The sequence below is a fragment of the Athene cunicularia genome (genome assembly GCF_003259725.1).
Source record: "Athene cunicularia isolate RWA chromosome 12 unlocalized genomic scaffold, athCun1 chr12_part1, whole genome shotgun sequence".
Lineage (NCBI taxonomy): Eukaryota > Metazoa > Chordata > Aves > Strigiformes > Strigidae > Athene > Athene cunicularia.
In genome coordinates this window covers 8,011,905-8,030,237 of record NW_020799116.1, presented here as the reverse complement: position 1 = coordinate 8,030,237, position 18,333 = coordinate 8,011,905, and the positions used below count along the sequence as shown (strand labels likewise).

The following is an 18,333-nucleotide window of genomic DNA, read 5'->3' as shown; positions in this document are numbered from 1 at the left end:
ATGCTGAAAGCATTTTGTGCACTTTGTTACTCTCCTGCCAGTTTGGGGGACGTAGAGGTGTGTGACTGCTGAGGCTGCAGGCATAGAGGGAAAACGTGGCTTTGTCCTTTTCTGTCATTTCTTTTTATGGCATGTGACAGATGTCTGTGTCTCCGCTCTGCAGGGTCTCAACCCCTCTTCTGCAGAGGATTCTTGGCTCTTTAGGCTTGGGGACCACCTCCGTGGGCTGGTTAACGGGAGAGGAGACGTGGCAGTGGTCTGCGTGTGAGCGAGGGCAGCCTGCTCCAGGGCTGGAAACGAGGAAGGCAAAACCAGCAGTTTGGAGAGAAATCGCTCCTTCTGCCAAAACTTCTGAAGGCAGCTGTGGCCTCTCCTCTGTCCTGTCACTTCCCACGGGTCCTCCCTGAAGCGGGGAGGTTGGGGGTGCCTCCCTTGCCGGGCCCTGGCGCACCCCGAGTCATTTCCTCCAGCCGTCCCAGTCACAGGGCCCCTCTGGGTGAAGCCCTTGCTGAGGCAGGTGGTGGTGGCGTTGCTTGCTCTGCAGCCCTGAGGATGCCCCCAGGTTTCCACCCTGTGCTCGTTTGCTCTCTGGTTTCCTCCAGATGTGACTTGGGAGTAGCACGGAGTGCAGGATGATTTCCCATGTCACTGGGGGTGACTCTCCCCTCCTGATGAATCTCTTGCTGAGAAGGAAACCCTTCCCACGAAGCACAGAAGAGGGAGGATGGCTCTGCAGGCTGCCTGCCCCATCCTGGACTGTTGCATGAACCCTGCAGACATCCTGACCTGCTGTACCATGTCCCTGGGGCAGGTTTCCATGCCTGGAGACCCGCAGACAGCAGTGCTGGTCACTGGGTAGATGTCACCCTTCCTGCGGGTCCCCTGCTTGCCATCACCCGTGCTGCTGAGAAAGGACATAAAGATGCAGTTTGTCTGAAAGCATTGGCAGACCTGTCTGTACGATATAAATAAATCTTCTTTTAGCTGGAGATCAAATTTTTTTTCTCGTGTTTCTTCATCCTTCTTTCCCCAGAGGTCTGGGGTGGTGTTCCCCCTTACTATGTATCTCTTCTGTGCAAACTGACTTTACGAGACTGTAGACTTCTACTGACTTACGAATACGTATGTATAAAAATTCAAATACAATTTGTATATATGTTAAATAGCGACATGCATTAGAAGTCATTCTCACTGCTGCCAAATTGCATGTAGACTTTAGAACTACATTCTCACCTGATTATAGGTGTATGAACATATGAGGCTTCACCGAAATAAGCGGACCTTTGCCAAATTATACCCCTGATGCACTGGCTATAAGGTACTGGGTGGTGAAGCTCGATTTGTGTTATAAACACTGGGTGATATGTTCTGATGGTGATAGTGTGTAGTGAAAGACAATAAACCCTGACTTGTGAAACTGGAGCATATACTACTTGTTTTGAACCTGACCTGATTTTGTAGTTTTAGGTATAGCAGGTATGAAAGTTTGCTGTTCAAGGAATCAGGCTGCAAGCTGTTTAATCATTTATAATGTTAAAAGGCAGTGGCACTTCATTTCTGATGTGAAGTGCTAATTAGTTTACTATGGGTTACAGACTGCAAGAAATTCTTATTGCTGGCACAGTGGCTGTTCATCTTTAAAAATGTGTTTATTTGTCATGGTGTTATGTTTGTATCATAAGCACAGAGCAATATGTATAGCCCAGGCTCCCTGAAAGGAGGAAAAAAAGTCAGCACCTCGTTTGGAAGTATGTAAGGCTGCTGTTAAATAAGCTTATTAGAGGCTGTGCCTCATCCAGAGAAGAAAGCAGTAGGTACTAAAGCCTCCCTCTGAAGCTATGGATCGTTTTGGGTGTAGTTGTGGCTTTTCAGCTACATCAGTCACTTGACTTAGGTGCAGTTCAGTGGGCAAAAGGTGGGAATTGAAATCCCTGGTGTAGCACCTGAGGAAGGGTCCAAATACCTACAATGGATGCTCTTATTAGCCTTAAAGGAGAATGGCATAGCCCTTTCATGCAGATTTAATTTGCTTCCTAAATTAAGGTTTGATAATGTGAATGGCAGTAGATAAATCTTTGTGGAAGTGTAGACTTATTTCTGAGAGGTCCTCCAGATTTGTGCTAATATTAAAGGACTAAAGTAGGTTAGTTAGGAATAACTTATGGTGGTTTTACTTCCCCTCCAAGTAATCTCAAAGAACCAAATTGGCTTGCAGACACCTTTTACTGGAAGTTGAATCTTGCTTCAAAAGCTCTTGATCAGGGCAGGTTGGATTACAGACTTATCCTATGCACCGGTGCTGCTTTTTAAGCATCTTAAGTTACAGTATCAAAGAGAGGGTGCCCAATGACTGTATTTCACTTTATCAAGTTGGTAATTAAGGGCCAGAGTGTAACAAAAACGATTTTTGAAAAGTCACTTCATTTTTATTTGGGGTTAATTGCATTAATGCTCACAGCTTGACAGGCTTGTTCCATGACAGGAATTTAAAAAAAAAAAAAAAAAGTGTAAGGGGATTGTGCAGCTTCAGCATTATCTGAAAAAGTCCTAATTCCCAAGTAATCCTGTTGTTCATTCTCTTAAAACTCCTATAAATCAGCACCTTTGGGCATTTTTTAAAATGTATTTTTAAAAGCAGTGTAATTATGTGCTGTTGGCTTGTCACTGGAGTGAAATAGTACAAATTTTGAAAATCTACACACAGATTTGTGTGGGGAAACACGTCGGGGTGTAGCAGGATGAGTTGGCACTGCAGCTGGTTTCTGGTGGGAATGCAGTGGGCAGTGTGGTACCACAGCCCTTTGGGTCCTAGTGTGGACCTCAACAATACTTATCATTGCCCTGAGACCATCACAGGGTATCAGGGCTGGAGGGTTTGAATTGTTGGAGTTGAGGTAACAGCAAATTTCAAACTGTTGATGCATGCCATGATACAGAACTGTTTCTCATAACCTTGTGAGGGCTGCCTCTGGCTTTGTGGTATCTGCTGGACTTGGCTGCTTGCTTTTCATATTATGAATATTGGTTGCAATCATGTAGTCGATATATGAGGTTAAATTGCGGATTAAAATGTGTTTTAAAGCTCTGGTTAGGACAGACATCTGCTAGCCTGTATAATTAGGCATTTTGTGCATTTAAGGTTCAAAGACCAAAAATGATCAAAACTTTAATTTCATTATGTGCCACTAGGGACTTTGTCCTTTTTCCTATGTCTAATCAAAAGTTGTATCTAAGGGCAATAGTGCTTTGTAGATGTAAGGGAAGATTGATGATCTTGTCCTGTGGTCTCACAGGTAGATGAATTCTCTATTCTTCATATGAGCTACTTTGCAAAGAAAGCAGCAATTCAGCTAAGCCTTGTTCCATTCACTTTGCAAGAGAAGATAACATGCGATGAAGCGTGAGAATCCACTTGGGATCATCTTTTCCTATTATGCTAGTAGCAAGCCTTTGTTCTTTTTCTAATACTCATTATTCTGGAACTACAATCAATAATATAAGGGAAAGTATGGATCTGCCATACATCAAGTTTTCTCTTGTCTTTTTAAGTTATGTTCTCCTTAGATTCCTGTTGTGTAGGCTTATTCCTTACAAGGAATGAATGCCTTGTTGTTCGTATGACTGTACATCAAATAGATTTGCAGTAGCTGTCACTTGTGTTTCCTTGAAAGTGCTACATAGGTCTACAAAGACCTTTCCTGAGATATCTTTCTTCCCTGCTCCCCTTATAGAATAGAGATCTGGATACTACAGCCTTTGGAAACCATCTGGGTATTCCACAGGTGTTTCTTTGCAGCATTTTGTCATCTCTGTTCTAACTCTAAGGTGTCTGGATGTTATTTAGGTATTTCAACCCACTTGCAATCAGGTTCCAAAAGTGGAAGTCAATAAGCCTAAGATTGGTTTGAATGGGTAATTCACCAGCTGCATATCAAAACACCAAAATTATTCTAAATTGCATTTAGCTGTTCTTTGCATCATAAACTTTCTTTGGTTTGGTTTATGGGTGTTCAACACTGTGCCCCAGGTTCAAGGGACAGTGTACCACGGTGTGATTACTGTGTCATGTACTTGGGAACGGGGAAGGTAAAGTCCCGATGGGACTTGCTTCTTAAATCTATTATCCCCTATTTCATCTGCGGAAGGGATGACAAGTTGTGTATGAAACTTTTATTCATGAGACTGGTCTCAAAGTCCATGTATCCTAAGTAAGGGTGAGGAAAAGGTTCTTGCCTTGCTCTAGTCTACACATGGAGCTAAACTTTACTGTAAGAGTATGAAGCTTGCACAAGGTAATGGAAATATTGATGGATAAAGCAGCTGGGAGTGCTGAGGAGGGAGGGCCTGAGTACATACGGCTCTGCCTTCTGAGGCAGAACCATCTGAGGCCATTGCTCAGGTACACAGTAACTTGTGAAGCATAAAGAGTAACTGTGCAAACCATGTAAATTAAATTTAAAGATACCATGAATCATAGACTAATTAAGAAAAAGACCAACACAAATCCCTTGTCCTGTGTTAAAGGAAAAAAACCCTTGACATTCTTCATTTTTCAATCTCGTTAGGTGGGAAAACAAAAAGGCACAGAACAGAAGCATTTAAACTTTACGTAGTGGGGTTGGCTGGATTTTCCTGGCGCAGGACACCACTGTTCTTTAACTACAAAGCTCCTTTTCTTTTAGAAATGGAACTCGAAAATTGGATTTTCTTTTTTTATCTCTGTGTTTAAATTAGGGTATGACTTGACCATAGTGTACAGATGCCATTGGAGATTTTCCTGGCTGTGGCTCTCCAAAGCAGTTGTCTGCGGGAATGGCAATTACCCGCTGCTGAGCCTGGTGCTGGTTATTGGAATAACTCTCTGTAGATATCTGTCACCACCCTGTCCTGGTGGAAGATGGAAACTTTTTCCATTTTGTACATTTGTGTTGATGTTCAAGTCATCTGAACACTGAACAGTGATGATGGGCAACATTGGAGGAGGAGGAGAAAGCATTCTTTGTGACCCCAGGCTCTAAAACAGCATTCAGAGTGGCAGTAAAACTCTTGGTGTGGGTATATGATTGCTAGATTTCAATGCAGAGCCCGAGTCTTGCCTCTTGTTATAACAAGCCGTATCTCTCTCTGCACTGGCTTGCTTTGTAACAGCTTCTAACAATATTTGAAAAATAATTGTTGTTTTTCCATGTGCGAAAGCAAGGCTTGGAGAGATTTAAACTCCTTGGCAGCAGCATAGCCAATAGATATCAGCACTAAGAGGAGCAGAACTGCTTTTTCTTCATCATGTGTAAAAGGAACAAGTGTGGAGCTTGGAGACACATGGGTACAAAGCCTGTCTACCTGTCTACAGCATTACATCACCCCAACTACAACACGGGAGCTCACTGTGCATGAGGATAGGCTCTTGCAATATGAATTATGTTGATTAAATAGGGAATGGAGTAGGTTTTGTGAATACTTGCGCTGTCCCGTGAGTGTGCAGGATGTCTTGCCCTGAGAAGCGTTTGGGACGGGGCTGCTGCAGCTGGTGTAGAGGCTGTTTGCAGGCAGTGTCCCTTGGGGAAGCAGTACCAGCAATGCCATGGGACTTAGCTCTTCCATGCAGCGTTTAGACAAGCTGTTCCTGCTCCCTTTTCATTCATGTCATTGTACAAGAGAGATTACTTTTACAGGTCAGTCTTCCTGAGGGTTTTAGCCAAAAATCTGCTCTAAGTAGTTTCTTCAGCAAGGTGCTGATCGTGGCATGTGGGGCTCCCTGCAGCTTCTGTCCTAAAAAGCTTAAGAAATGTCAAATCCTCTGAGGGGGTCTTAAAGAGATTAACTGCCCTCTGACTTCCAGACCCTCTCTTTAGCTTTTCATAGGAGAGAGCTCACAAATGAAAGGTGCGGCTTGGCGGCATTAACAATTTAAGCCCCAGAAGGGCAGGGTGCTGCTTAATTTTCAACTGACTGTTGGGGCAAGGCTGGAGTCTCTTGTGGGCTATTATTTCAGTGTTTATTTGCTGTGGGCTGTTTGTGAAAGAGTTCAGTTAGCATAAGCAGTTTTGTTTTTCTCGTGTAGCAAGCGCTGCGTTAATGGAGCTAGTCGAAGAGTAGAGCAAAATCATCCTTTAGCAGGTGTTGAGCATTTAATTGGTCCAGTGCAACAACTAAGGCGGGGAGGTGTGGAGCAGAGAGATGGCTCTGTGCTGTGAGCCGAGCTGTGAGAGGAGTTAGTGCATCTATTTCTGCAGGAGTATTCTGATCCTTTTTGTTTTCCTCCAGTTGCTGGCTCCCAGAGGTGCTTTTTTTTTTTTTTTTTTTTAAAAAAAAATAGGGTTTCTAGTGTATAATTTGAGCACGGGATCAGCCAGGAGAAAACGATGACAGGCTTGTTCCCCGTGTGGCGGACGAGATGGCGGGAGAGTGGGTGCCGTGGGTTAGGCGGGATCTGTGTGCAGCCCCGGCCCGCATCCCTGGAGCGTGGTGGCGATTAACTCTGGCGAGCGGTTCCCCGCAGCCTCTAAGGGGGGTGGCTGTTGGGCAGTATGGCAAAAGGGTTAAAATTTAATTAGGAAACAGTGGTAGCTACCGGAGCTTAACAGATTTATATAAGCTGCTAAGAAGGACGAGGCTGCTGTGTGAGCTGCTGGTAGGGCTGAGCTACTGCAGGCGCTGGCTCGGCGTCAGGCGCCGCCGGCCGGGCATGCCTGGGAGCCTGCCCAGGAAGCGCCGTCAAAGAGGAGTTTGTGTGAAGGCTTGGCCCTGGCTCTGCTCGGCGCCCCTGCCCGCCGCCCGCCCCGTACAGCCGGGCGTTTGAACCAGGGAGCGAGAGCCAGCGGGAGCCAGCCGGGACGCGGGGTCCGTTTTGCCGTTGGAGCAGCTCATGGCTTCGGTGTTCATGTGCGGGGTGGAAGATCTGCTCTTCAGCGGCAGCCGCGTCGTCTGGACGGTGACGGTGGCAGCGCTGAGGCGGTGGTACGCGGCCCGGCTGAGGGCATGCCGGCAAGCCCTGCGCGCCTGGTGCGGCCTTCGGGACGTCTACCAGGTAAACATCCCCCCGATCGCCACGGGTTTTGTTAAAAAAAAAAAAAAAAAAAAAAAAAAAAGCATAAAAAAAGCATCGTGCTACCTGCCGGACACGTGTTTGCTCGCCTGTGCGATTCCTCAGTGCGCACACCCCAGGTGAGGCGCTGGGACGGGATGAGGGGAAGAGCATCGAGGCAGAGCCCAGCTCCCACAGCCCCGCCGCGAAGGTACCGCCGGGTCTGAGATGGTGTCCAGTATTGCTTTCAAACAGCTGTGCGAATCCCTTGAAGTCAGGGTTTGGGGGAGATGTTTTCTATTTTAAATGCGGCTTATCAGCCAGTTGATCTAAAAAGGTGTTTTGGCAGCCAACTGTCCCCTGTATCGCAGCCCCCCCCGGAGCCCCTTTTGCTGCTGTCACCGTCCCTGCGCTTGGGATGTGGAGGCAGAGCTCAGCCTGTGCTGCCATCGGGCACTCGGGGCATGATGCTGCCATGGGAGAGACTGGCTGTAGCTTTTTTGCTGCTTTGTGTTTGTGTCACAGAGTAGTGACAGATTGTAATGCGATAGTACTTTGCATTGCAAAGGGATCGCTGCTGGGAGGGGAAGGCTGCAGTGGGTCCTGAAACAGCAACTGGGAGTCTCCCCTCCCTGCAGACAGAAAATACAGCACTGTACTTGCAGTTACTGTGGGATCCAGTTGCAGTTAGGGTGGTGCCACTCTTTTTGGAGCCTGTTTTTGCTGGCAGTTATTTATTTTTGTGTGTCTGTGTTTATTTTTGTCTCACGTGTAAACTTGTGATGTGTGCCTGGTCACAGTGTTGGGGTGTGTGTGTGTGTGTGTGTGTTTCCTAGATTATGTTGAACATTTCAAAGCTGCTTCTCCCCCCTCCCTGATGTGTTGCAATACAGAGAATGGCACAGCTCATAGCAAACAGCTCTTCAGAACCATCAGGATGTAACTTCCACAGGAAAGTCATGCGAAAAGGATATCTGTGCCTATTTAATCCCAAAGGGGTCTGTGGCTATTTAGCTATAAGGTATGTCCAGGAGTGGGAGAACAGTTTTACTGTGATAGAAGTGCTTCCAAGTGCTTGAATGCTTCTTGGCATCTTGTACAGATGATGGATGTAAATACTTTGTGACACGTGTATCACTTGAGGAGTGTGGATCGTGTGTAGTTAGGGAATGCAGGAGTACAGGCATCACTGCTCCACATTTGCCCACCTTTACTGAGCTGAAGAAATGTGGGATGCAGCCCTGGCTTCCTTCTTTCTCTATAAATAAAATGCAGCTACACCTGTACTGTGTGGGTGTTATCTTTGCAGTCTGTTTGTGTAAAGAGTGTGGAGCTTGGACTGCCTTTGCTCCCTGCTGCATCCCTATGGAAGCAAACCCCATCCCTCCAGGGCTGGAATAATAGTCTCGGTAAGGACCAGCTCTGACAACAGCTGTATTCAGCCTGTTCAGCTGTGATTCTTCAATGGTTGGCTCAAAGTGAAAAGAGATTTTTTCAAAACAAAAGTGTGACTGTATCTCTGCCCAAACTTACCTGATGGATGTTGGTGGACTAATCTGTCTAGTCTTTATGAAAAGCATCACTGATTTATGCCTGTGTCCTAAAGTGGGGATGTGAAAACAGGTAAAAAAAAAGAGATTAGTCCTTCTGTCACTCAGGGGGGTGGGTGAGGAGTGCCCACCATGTGTCACAGTTATGGGGAGGGTGCAGCTGGGGACATGCAGTGACCTGTTGCTCTGTGCTTACAGCTCTGAGGGTCACCCTTGGAAAATGAAACCAGGGATGAACAAGGTGACTGACACTTTAACGTCAGGAATTTCCTAATGGTGATTTGGGGTGTATTAGAGATGGCTGAAAGAATGCCCTGCAGCTCTTCCTTGTTAGGTTGTGTAACACATTGCTTTTTGTGCCAAAGTCTTGGCTCTTTGTTCTTAAAACCACTGGTGGTATCCTGGCTGAGGCTGGTGGGTGCAGGACTGAGCACACAGCATTAAATGTCACTGGCCTGTTTCGATAGGTGAGCCCTGTAAGAGCTTGAATTGAATATTCTTTTTTTTTTTTTTTCCTTTTTTTTTTTTAAACACTTCAACCTATGGGAACATCTAGAGATGACATCTGGATGACCCCTGCATACAGAGATGTACTCTGAGCCATGCTGTGTTACACTTGTTCACCTCAGGCTCAAAGGAGCAATACAGGAGCAAAATTATGCAGTGCAGAGCTCTCCATGGAGTTGCTCTCAGAGGAGGTGGGCATTGTAGTGTCTATGGAACTGGGCTCTAATCTTGGACACAAGATTTTTGTGTTCCATTATTACCATAAGTCCTGCATTATCTTGGGCAAATTGCCTTCCTCCTCTGTGCCCCTGCTGTTTGTAAAATGGATATAACAATACTCTCCTACCTGCAAGGGACGCTATTTGTCTTCTCAGATTTTTGCTAGAAATCTAGTAGTTAGTGCAGCCACATGAGAGCATGTTTTTGCATTGTGTTCTTATTAATATTGGCACCTGGACAGATGCTTAACAAAGTCCTTTCTGACCTTGGTTTCATCAAGAATGTTTGTATTTCTGTAACTCCATCACACTCGTATTCCAGGTGTGAGAAGTACCATGGGATGTATATAAAGGCTCTTTTGACTAAATTTACACTTTTGCCCCCTCTGACTCCCTGGGCTGTGCACGGTGTAACAAATCAGGAAACAAGTCAGAACTTTGTCACTGAGCTATGTGCAAGGGACATGCAGGGAAGGGTGAGGTGACAGACACTTGTGCTGCTGGTCAGCCTGGAGGCTTCAGTTCACTTTGATTCGTATTTTGGGTTCATGTTATTTTGCGGGTCACTGGCTATTTTTGGGTGAGTTGGACGCCGCTAGTAGGTCTCTCTTTAATCATCGGTACATTATTGTGGTGAAAGGGAAGCCAGTAGGACTTCTTTTCCCTGAACTGTTAAGTTTGTTACTGTGGGGTTTTTTGGTTTTTCTTTTGTTAAATATAAAATGCTTGCTGGCCTCATAAGAGACCTGAGCTTGAATCGCCAAATGGAGAAGCCACTGCCATCTTCGTGCTTCTATTGCAGGGCTCTCACCAATGTCTTTTGAAGTCGGCAGGTGCAGAGATGGTCACGTGTGCAGAGCTGGCTGGCCAGGGCAGCCTGAAATCCTCTCTGCCAGCACAAAGCCTTTACTGGCATTAGCAGCTTTAAGTAAAAAAGAAAAAAAACAACAACAACAACAAAACAACCACCAAAAAAAACCCAAAACCCACACAAAAACCAAAACCACCACCATGCAACAAAAACCCAACAAGAACAAACCAGTTTTTGTCAGTTGCCTTGTTATTTCTAGCAAATGGGTGTGTGGGAAACACTTTTCAAAGTCTTGCTGTCTTTTGTTGCACCCAGTTACTGGTGCAGGGACTTCAGCCCCAGCCCAGCAAGCCAAGCTCAGGCGCTTCTCCAAGCTGGTCGCTGCTCCAGGGTGCTTGCCATCATCTGTCTCATTTGCCAAAAGAAGGGATGTTCTATTTGCCCAGAGTCTATTCATCTGGAGGAGTTTGTGAGCCAGAGTGCTGACGGGGTGTCCCGTTTCACTCTGAAATAACCTTTGAACCCATGCGAGGAGAGGAGGGTTGTACAGTTATGTGCATTTCTCCTCTGTGAGTGCTTGGGGTGTATGCCAGGGAATGCTGTCTTGTTCGTAGCAGAGAGCATCTGAAAGCCTGTCCTAGAAAAACCGGAGACTTGCAGAGATAGATGATGGAAGAGCTGGCACAGGTTATCTAAGTCAATACAAGTTATTTGGGCTATTAGGGCTTGGAAAAAAATCCTAGGTGAGAATTCAGCATAGAAACCTTCATGCAAGGGTACCTATATCCTACAGGAGAAAGAAGTGAGAGCTGTATTTTGTTGTGGAAATCTGGCACATAGTGCTTGGGGCTACCAGCTGGGCTTTGGGGGGTCTTCCCAGAGCCCCTCCCAATGCCCGCAATGGGACAGCTTGACACTTCTGGGTGTCCTGATACTCTTCCAACATAAAGCTTTTGGCAGGGATCTCCACGTGCTGGTTTTATAGGCCACTTGTCTTAGATTTAATTATAAAGCAGTAAAACAAAGTGAAATTTTCATATAAATAAAGGTACTAAGTGGTGGCAAAGCTAATAACTTTCTCTGTGAACATTGGTCCTGTGCTCAGATATGTTACCACTGGCCTGATTTCCCTGGGGATGTGAACACTACCATGTTCTGTTACGTATCTTCCCCTGAGGTTTGAATACCAGTTTTCACCTGTATATCCCACAGCCCTGTCATTCCTCATTAGCCCCTATGCTTTAAGCATGAGAAACATTGTATCCAAGTCTAATTGATAATTCAACTAACTCTTATAAATTAAAAACTGGTTAAGTGCATGCTTTAGTGTCAGGGTTAATATGCCTGTCAGTCTGCTCGATGCAAAGTGGAAAAGAGAAGGCAGGCAAACTGTCCCTATACTCCCCGGAGAAAACAGTGACACGTTGTGTTAGTATCTGCTGGACATGAAACCAGGTACGGGAGCATCTCTGCAATTAAGCTATTCGGTTACACTGGTAATTGGGCTAACAATTTCTGGTATAAAATTGTAAGTTGAATTCATGTGGTTTTTTTGGACAAAGTGCTTTTTAACCTTTTGAAAAGTCATTTCCTCTGTGTGAAATGAAAAAAATTTTGCTGACAAAGCACAATAAATAAGCTTTGTACATGTGTCTGTCCCATACGTACCTGGGGTGGAGGAACGAGAGGAAGCGGCTGACTTCTGTTTCCTATGGTGCTCATGTAGTTGGTTTGGATAACGAGGACCTTGTTTCCTCTGCTACCACACCTTAACTTTGCATTACAAAAAATGCTGACGACAAATTGGAGACGCCTTTGTCCCCTTGTCTTTTCACAACGATGAAAAGTGGTGCTGGAGTGGTGAGGGGGAGCGCTGTGTTGTCAGGGCAGAGCTTTCCTTCCTCTGCACCAGACAGACCCTGGGAGTGATGCTCAGAGGAAGCATCTCAGGCATCCTTATGGGTCAGGGCTTTCCAAAGGAAGCTTGAAGACCTTTTTAGAGGACACTGAACATGTGTCCCTTGAAAGATTTAAACTTGGCACGGGGGATTACTGTTTGCTCTGAAAAAGCTTTGCTCTAACTGCTTTTATCCAGCTGTATTTTTTCTTTTTGAAGGGATTTGATCTAATGCGATGACGCTGCTTGTACATCACCTGCAGAGCTTTGGCTCTGCTTGAAACCGCCGTCACATCCGAACACGGCACGTGGAGGCTTCCCTGTGGCTGGGCTTCAGGGGAGCCTCTTACAGAGCTGAGAACAGGACTGGCTCTGGGCACTGCCTCCTGACAGCTTAGAGTTAAACTTGGCTTTGCACACTTCCAACAGCAGCTTTCCAAAGCTCTCTGCCAGACATATTTCCATTTGAGCTCATGATATAGCATTTTCTATTCAAGACAGTTTATTCAAACAAAAATATGATTTTTATGCTGCTCCTCCCTCTTCCCTAGCAGACAAACTTCACAACCAGACTGTGAACTTCATCTCATTTCCTTTAGGGTGTCACGGTGCCAGTATCAAACAGTGCCTTCTATTCACTAACTGCTTTAGCCTGTATAAATATTTTTTTCTTCAGTCTGACGCAGTTCACAAAATAAGTTAGACTTCAAATGTCGCTGGCGCCACTTTTCAGAAGCAGACTCCTGTACAAAGGTATCGCTGTATGAACTTGCCTGGATAAATCTCCATTTTGGTCTTGTGCAGAGAGGCTGGCCAGCTTGCTCTGACTGGACAAAAGGCTTTATGAAAAGGTAAATTAAAAATGTTTCAGGCAAATGCTGCTTTGTCCATACTTAATTTTTTGTCCTTCTGAGTGTTTAGCTTTCACTCCTTTTGCTAGTGTTGTCACTGCAGTTCTTTGCAATCTTGGATGGACTGTCCATGTGCTGAAAATAACGTTGTGCTATCTTTGTCTCCTCATTTTCTAAAAATCAGGCCACCCTTTTGTACAGTCTGCATTGCTCCTAAAACCTCTGAGTCATAATTAGTGATTAGAAATTCTACTAATCTTCTGTACAGGTGGAGGCCAGTTTATTCTCAGAGACTGCAAAGAGGATAAGGCTATCAGTGCTGGAATATATTAGCTTAAATACCCTCCCACACGCAAACATACATGTACACTTTTCCCTGCTAATTGGTCTGTCATTCATTTAAACATGCATCAAGTGTGTGTGTTGGGGAAGGAGAGATGGGGAGAATAAGGGTCATTAAAATGCTGTAAATAGCCTGAATGTGGTGGGTTTAGCCATTAAAAGCCATCGTTGACAGTCCAAGCAACATCAGATTAAGACTGTGATGTTTCTGTGGCTGCTTTTTCCAGCTGATGTAGAGTAGGTGCTGTCCTGGTGATAGGTGCCCCAGTGTTCATCTTCCCGCTTGATACCAGGTGGAATTATGTGGTGCCAGCAGAGCTTGGAGAAGCTAGAAGAGCAGAAGAGGGCAGCGGAAGAATTACATAGCATGAAAAACACAGGCTGTACAAAAAAGGAAAGAGAGGGGAGAAGCCAGCGAATAAAACCAATAATAATTCTGACCCTGTTCAGATGTATGTCAAAACCCCCAATACTCCAAACTGAGCACAAATTTGCAAGTAAGTATGGGAAAATGAACGGGTAGGGGGGAAAAAGGCACAAGTACAGTGGAGGAAAACTGAGGTGGAAAAAAAAAAAAAAAAAAAAAGAGGGGAACAGTCTCTCCAGAAAGGTGCCTGCCCCAGGCAAGGTCTCCATCATGCTGAACGTAGAGTTTGGCTGATGCTGGACTGGACATGTCTGGTTGCTACAGTTGTTTTGAGAGAACAAGTAAGTTGTAGTTGTATGTTGGTTGCCCGTCGGGAATCTGGTTGGGCAGGTGCACTTAGCAGGCATGCAACTTGGTGTTGGCTAAGCTGTAGTGAAAGTGGGAGTAAGTCCTCTCTAGTATTAAGGACACTGCATCTGTTGACCTTATTCAGAGAGGCCGGGGTGTGCTGCATTTGCTGTAGGGCTCCGCACCCTTCGGTGAGGGGTTGCAGCGCTGCCATCCCCAGACCCCAGTGTGGAGCAAAATCACGGAATCATCAAGGTTGGAAAAGACCTTGAAGATCATCCAGTCCAACCATTAACCTCACACTGACCGTTCCCAACTACACCAGATCCCTCAGCACTATGTCGACCTGAGTCTTGAACCCCTCCAGGGATGGGGACTCCACCACCTCCCTGGGCAGCCCATTCCAACACCCAGCAACCCCTTCTGGAAAGAAATGCTTCATAATATCCAGCCTAAACCTTCCCTGGTGCAATTTGGGGCCATTCCCTCTTGTCCTACTGCTTGTTACTTTGTGCGATTCTCCTTGTGGCCTCCAAGTTGAAGAGACTTCCTCCTGCTTAACTTTTGCTGCTCCAGCAGCTTCCCACTGCTGGAGCCTCTTATGGGTGCACTATATTTCTTTTAATCTCTACTTTTTCTTGTTTAGAAAAATTATCTGTGGCCTAGGGTACAACTGAATTACACAGCCCAGATCTGTGTGTTGGGAAGCCCCAGATCCTCTGAGCAGCTGTGTTCTTCCTCTCCTCCAGCTATTCTTGTCCCTGTGGTTATCCCAGCAGGGCAGAAATTGGCACCACCCAGGTAACCTTCACGTCATTTCTCTAAGGAAAAATGACTCACTGTCTATTTTCCATCTTATTTTGGGGCTTTGGAATCTGTGTTTTGGAGACAAATGCAAGTTTATTACTCTGAAATACTCTCCCAAAACTGTCTCAGCTGCCACCCTTTAAGTTGCTAGTGCAATCTGGACCAGCTGGCTGGACCTGACCTGGCATCCTCCTGCCTGATGTGGAGCCAGTTTATGTTTTTTTTTCATGAAACTTATGATACTGAGTATTCTGTGGAGAGCTTTTGTAGTCTCATGACTATGAGGGTGTTAGCTTTTACAAAGTAACTTTGGGGGAAAAAACACACCTCTTTGTCTGCAGCTATTTAAAAGGTGGATATTTGATCAAAGCGAATTTCTCAGCATTAAACAAGGAGGGTGAGACACCTCTGGCACCTCACTGCATCCCAGGTGTCTGGGATAGCTGGGCTGAGCTGCCCTCTGAAGGTGTCTGGACTGATGGTAATTTATGGAGGCAGCCCCAGGCGAGGGGATGGGACTGACTGCTGCTGCTCGAGCCTGTGCACCAGGCAGCTATGCGTCTCTTCTCAGCAGCATCAGTAAGGCTCAGGCTTTATGCAGTGCTCTGCAGCTTAATGGAGCCCCTTGTTGGCCTCTGATGGTACTGAGAGCCTCCTGTGTGGGGGAGCTGAGCTGGATCAGGAGGGCTCGGTACCTCTGAGAAATGGGAGCTGTGTATCTCCTGAGGTGTTGCTTTCAAAAGTTTGGCCCCAAGGTTCTTGCTTCCTGTTCTGATAAAAGTGAGGTAGTTTCTTCCAGGTGTTGAACTTAATTTTTTCTGTTAAAATAGAGCAATGGATTTTAAGAATTGGGGTGGAAGTCTTCATAATCTGTCCTCTTGTGCATAGGGACCCCTCAGTTGGGAGCATAAATAACTGAAGGAGAGCATCCAGCTAAAGGGAAGAGGTTGTTCTCGCATCCAGGTGAGGTTTTCTTGGTGTGTGTCCAGAGCTCCTCCCAGCTCTGGTAATGTTTTGTGGTGTTCCCTCTGGCTTGTATCTTCCAGCCCATGTTGGAAGCCATGGTCCTGGACTGTGTTCTTCCCTTGGCATCAGTCTTCCTACCTTAATTTATGCAGCCAGAGGATGTGAGTCAGTGGTCTGATTTAAAAGCTTGAGTACCCATACTCACATCACATAAGGAGATTAATAATGCAGAGCTGTGTTTGTGAAGGAGGAATGGTCTTGTATTTTAGGTTTTGAAGTAACTGCATATGTAAATTTGATCTTGTGCTTCTTGTGTGCCTGCCTGGAGATCGGATTAGAGCTTCAGAGGTTACAGCCTCCTGGATTTGGGTGCACATTTCTTAGCTTTTCTGTTTTGTATTCTCTGTTTTTAGTGAAAGCAGTGTTATATAGCCATCTGACATTTCTTTTGGAGGAGAACTCAGTTTTTGTGCTGTTGTGTGATACCTGTGCTCCTTCTAAGACAATCAGCATTGTTGTGTCAAAGCCCAGAGGTGTGCAAAGCCTTGCAGGTTGATACAGCAGAGCAGGAAGAATCAGGGAGAGGAGCTGGATGTCTTTTAAGTGTAATTTGATGTTTTGCGCACAGAACAGTCCTGTGAAGAGAGCAGCAGATACAGCCCTACACCTCTGCTAGCAGCAAACTGCACTCCTGGAGACCGACCCTGACCCCAGAACAAATTCAGATCGATGGCCAAGGGTGTAATCTCTGTCCCCACAGCTGGTTCCTTCCCCAGCATGCGGCAGCCCCCATCAGAGGCAGCAGACCTGTGCTTTGGAAAGGAGTTTGGGAAATCCAGTGAAGCGCTGTACTTGGGCCTGTCTTTTGCAGCAGGATCCTAAGGAGATGTGAGCATGTGAAATGAGGGCAGGCGTGCTGAGAAGACAAGCTCTGGTTATCTTTGTTTACCCGTATACCCTTCATATGGGCAGGTGAGCCTCCCTGCTGCCGCAGGGCTAAGCCTCTGCTCCCGGGGGTTGAAAGTGGAGGTGGCTTGAAGTTTTAGCGCTGTGCCAAGTTTTAGCATAAAGACTTCTCTGTCCACTGGATAGGGATGCTTGGGGTGAGGGATCCAGAGAGGCAAGGATAGCTCCCAATGAGCACAGAGCTGTTGGTGTGGGGGTCCTTGGCTGGCTGCCCCAGTGCAGGGGGGTGGCAGGGCTCCCAAGGTGTCTCACTGCCCTGGGGCCAGCACCTGCTATGCCTTTGGTTGGTAACTGCTGGTTGATTACTTGGTTTTGTTTCATAATAAAGGGGTTAATATAACAAAGGAAATAAAATAATTGTAATTCTTTCCCAGCTCGCCTCTGTTTTTAACAATCGCATTTCAGCCTCTTGTGTCCCCTGACTCACGCTGGAAAGGCTTTTGTTTCTGAATCTGTAATCAAAGCAACAAATGCGAAGGTCACTTCCTTGAGATTATATGGCAACGGAAGAAGTCAGGATCGTGTCTCCCTTCTTCCCTCAGCTCAGATGTACAGAAAACGTGAAGGCTTAGTACATGCATGCTGTTGAGTACTTCTTGCGTTTCTCCAGTCCTTTTGAACCAGAAGAGTGTGTGGCTTAGAGGTAAGAGGCTGTATTTTAATTTCTGATGCTTAGCAGTGACAGATAATGTTTAGTGCTGTTACACAGTGCCCCAACTTAAACATTGCACAGACCTCTAGCTGTGAGCACAGGGGAGCAGGCAGCCAGAAGCAGCACAGAGCAAAGTGAGTTTGTGTTGGGGTGCTTTGGTAGTGCAGGCTGAAATCGTTTTGCTTGCTCTCTGCTCTGAAAGATCAGTCTATAGAAATTTTTTTGCATCTTTTGCACTCCACTGTGAAGATAAGTGGCTGTTTGTTTACTCCCAGCATTTACAGCTGCTTTTTCCTGCCTCTGTTTTAAGTGCTGCCTTGGCTGCTTTAGGAAAGTGCTAAATCTAAGCTTGATTCTGGTAACGTTGCTTAGCTGAAGAGCAGGTCTGTAACTTCTGATTATAGAGAAAACCCATTTTCAGAGATTACCCTTATAGGCTGCTCTGAGATATGATTTAAACCGAACAAAGCACAGATTCATAAATCCTGAGAAAAGGCAGTCAGTGCCTGGTACAGTAGCTCCTTTCAGCGTGTAACTATTAAATGTCTCATCAGTAAGGTCTCCACCCCCCTTGTCCAAAAAAAAAAACAAAAAAAAAACCAAACCACCAACCCCCTCATGAAGAGGTTGGCGCTGGAGATGCGGCGGTGCACATGGAGCTTGTTAACGGCTGTTGAGAAAAAGCGTCTGTGATCCGAAGTGCTTGTTTTGCTTTACAAGTGGAGTGTGGAGCAGTTCGAATCTGTCAACCCCCCCCCCGAGTGCCTGGCAAGGTGCTGGTGGCCGGGCAGGCTGGCTGGCTCCTCGCCACCGGCACCACTGCAGAAACGCTGCTCACCGCCCGCTGCAGCCAATACCCACTCTTGACTTCTCCCAGAGAGTTTAGGATTTCAGGCTTCTCTTGGTTTATTTTCTTGCTCTTTGCATTTTTTTTTAAGAGTTACAGATTTAAAGGCAATTCTGATGAACTTGTGATACAGCCTTTTTTTTTTTTTTTTTTTTTTTTTTTTTTTTTTTTTTTTTTTTT

General features: G+C 45.8%; 1 protein-coding gene across 1 annotated transcript in view; it reads left to right on the top strand.

The window, feature by feature from the left end:
* The first annotated feature begins 6,611 nt into the window (after positions 1-6,611).
* LOC113484872 (FERM domain-containing protein 4B-like) overlaps positions 6,612-18,333 on the top strand; it is a 30,005-nt gene continuing 18,283 nt past the window's right edge. The window contains exon 1 of the mRNA XM_026857555.1: positions 6,612-7,027. Coding sequence (XP_026713356.1) covers positions 6,866-7,027 — 162 coding nt within the window. The 5' untranslated portion in view covers positions 6,612-6,865. The remainder of the gene's footprint in view (positions 7,028-18,333) is intronic.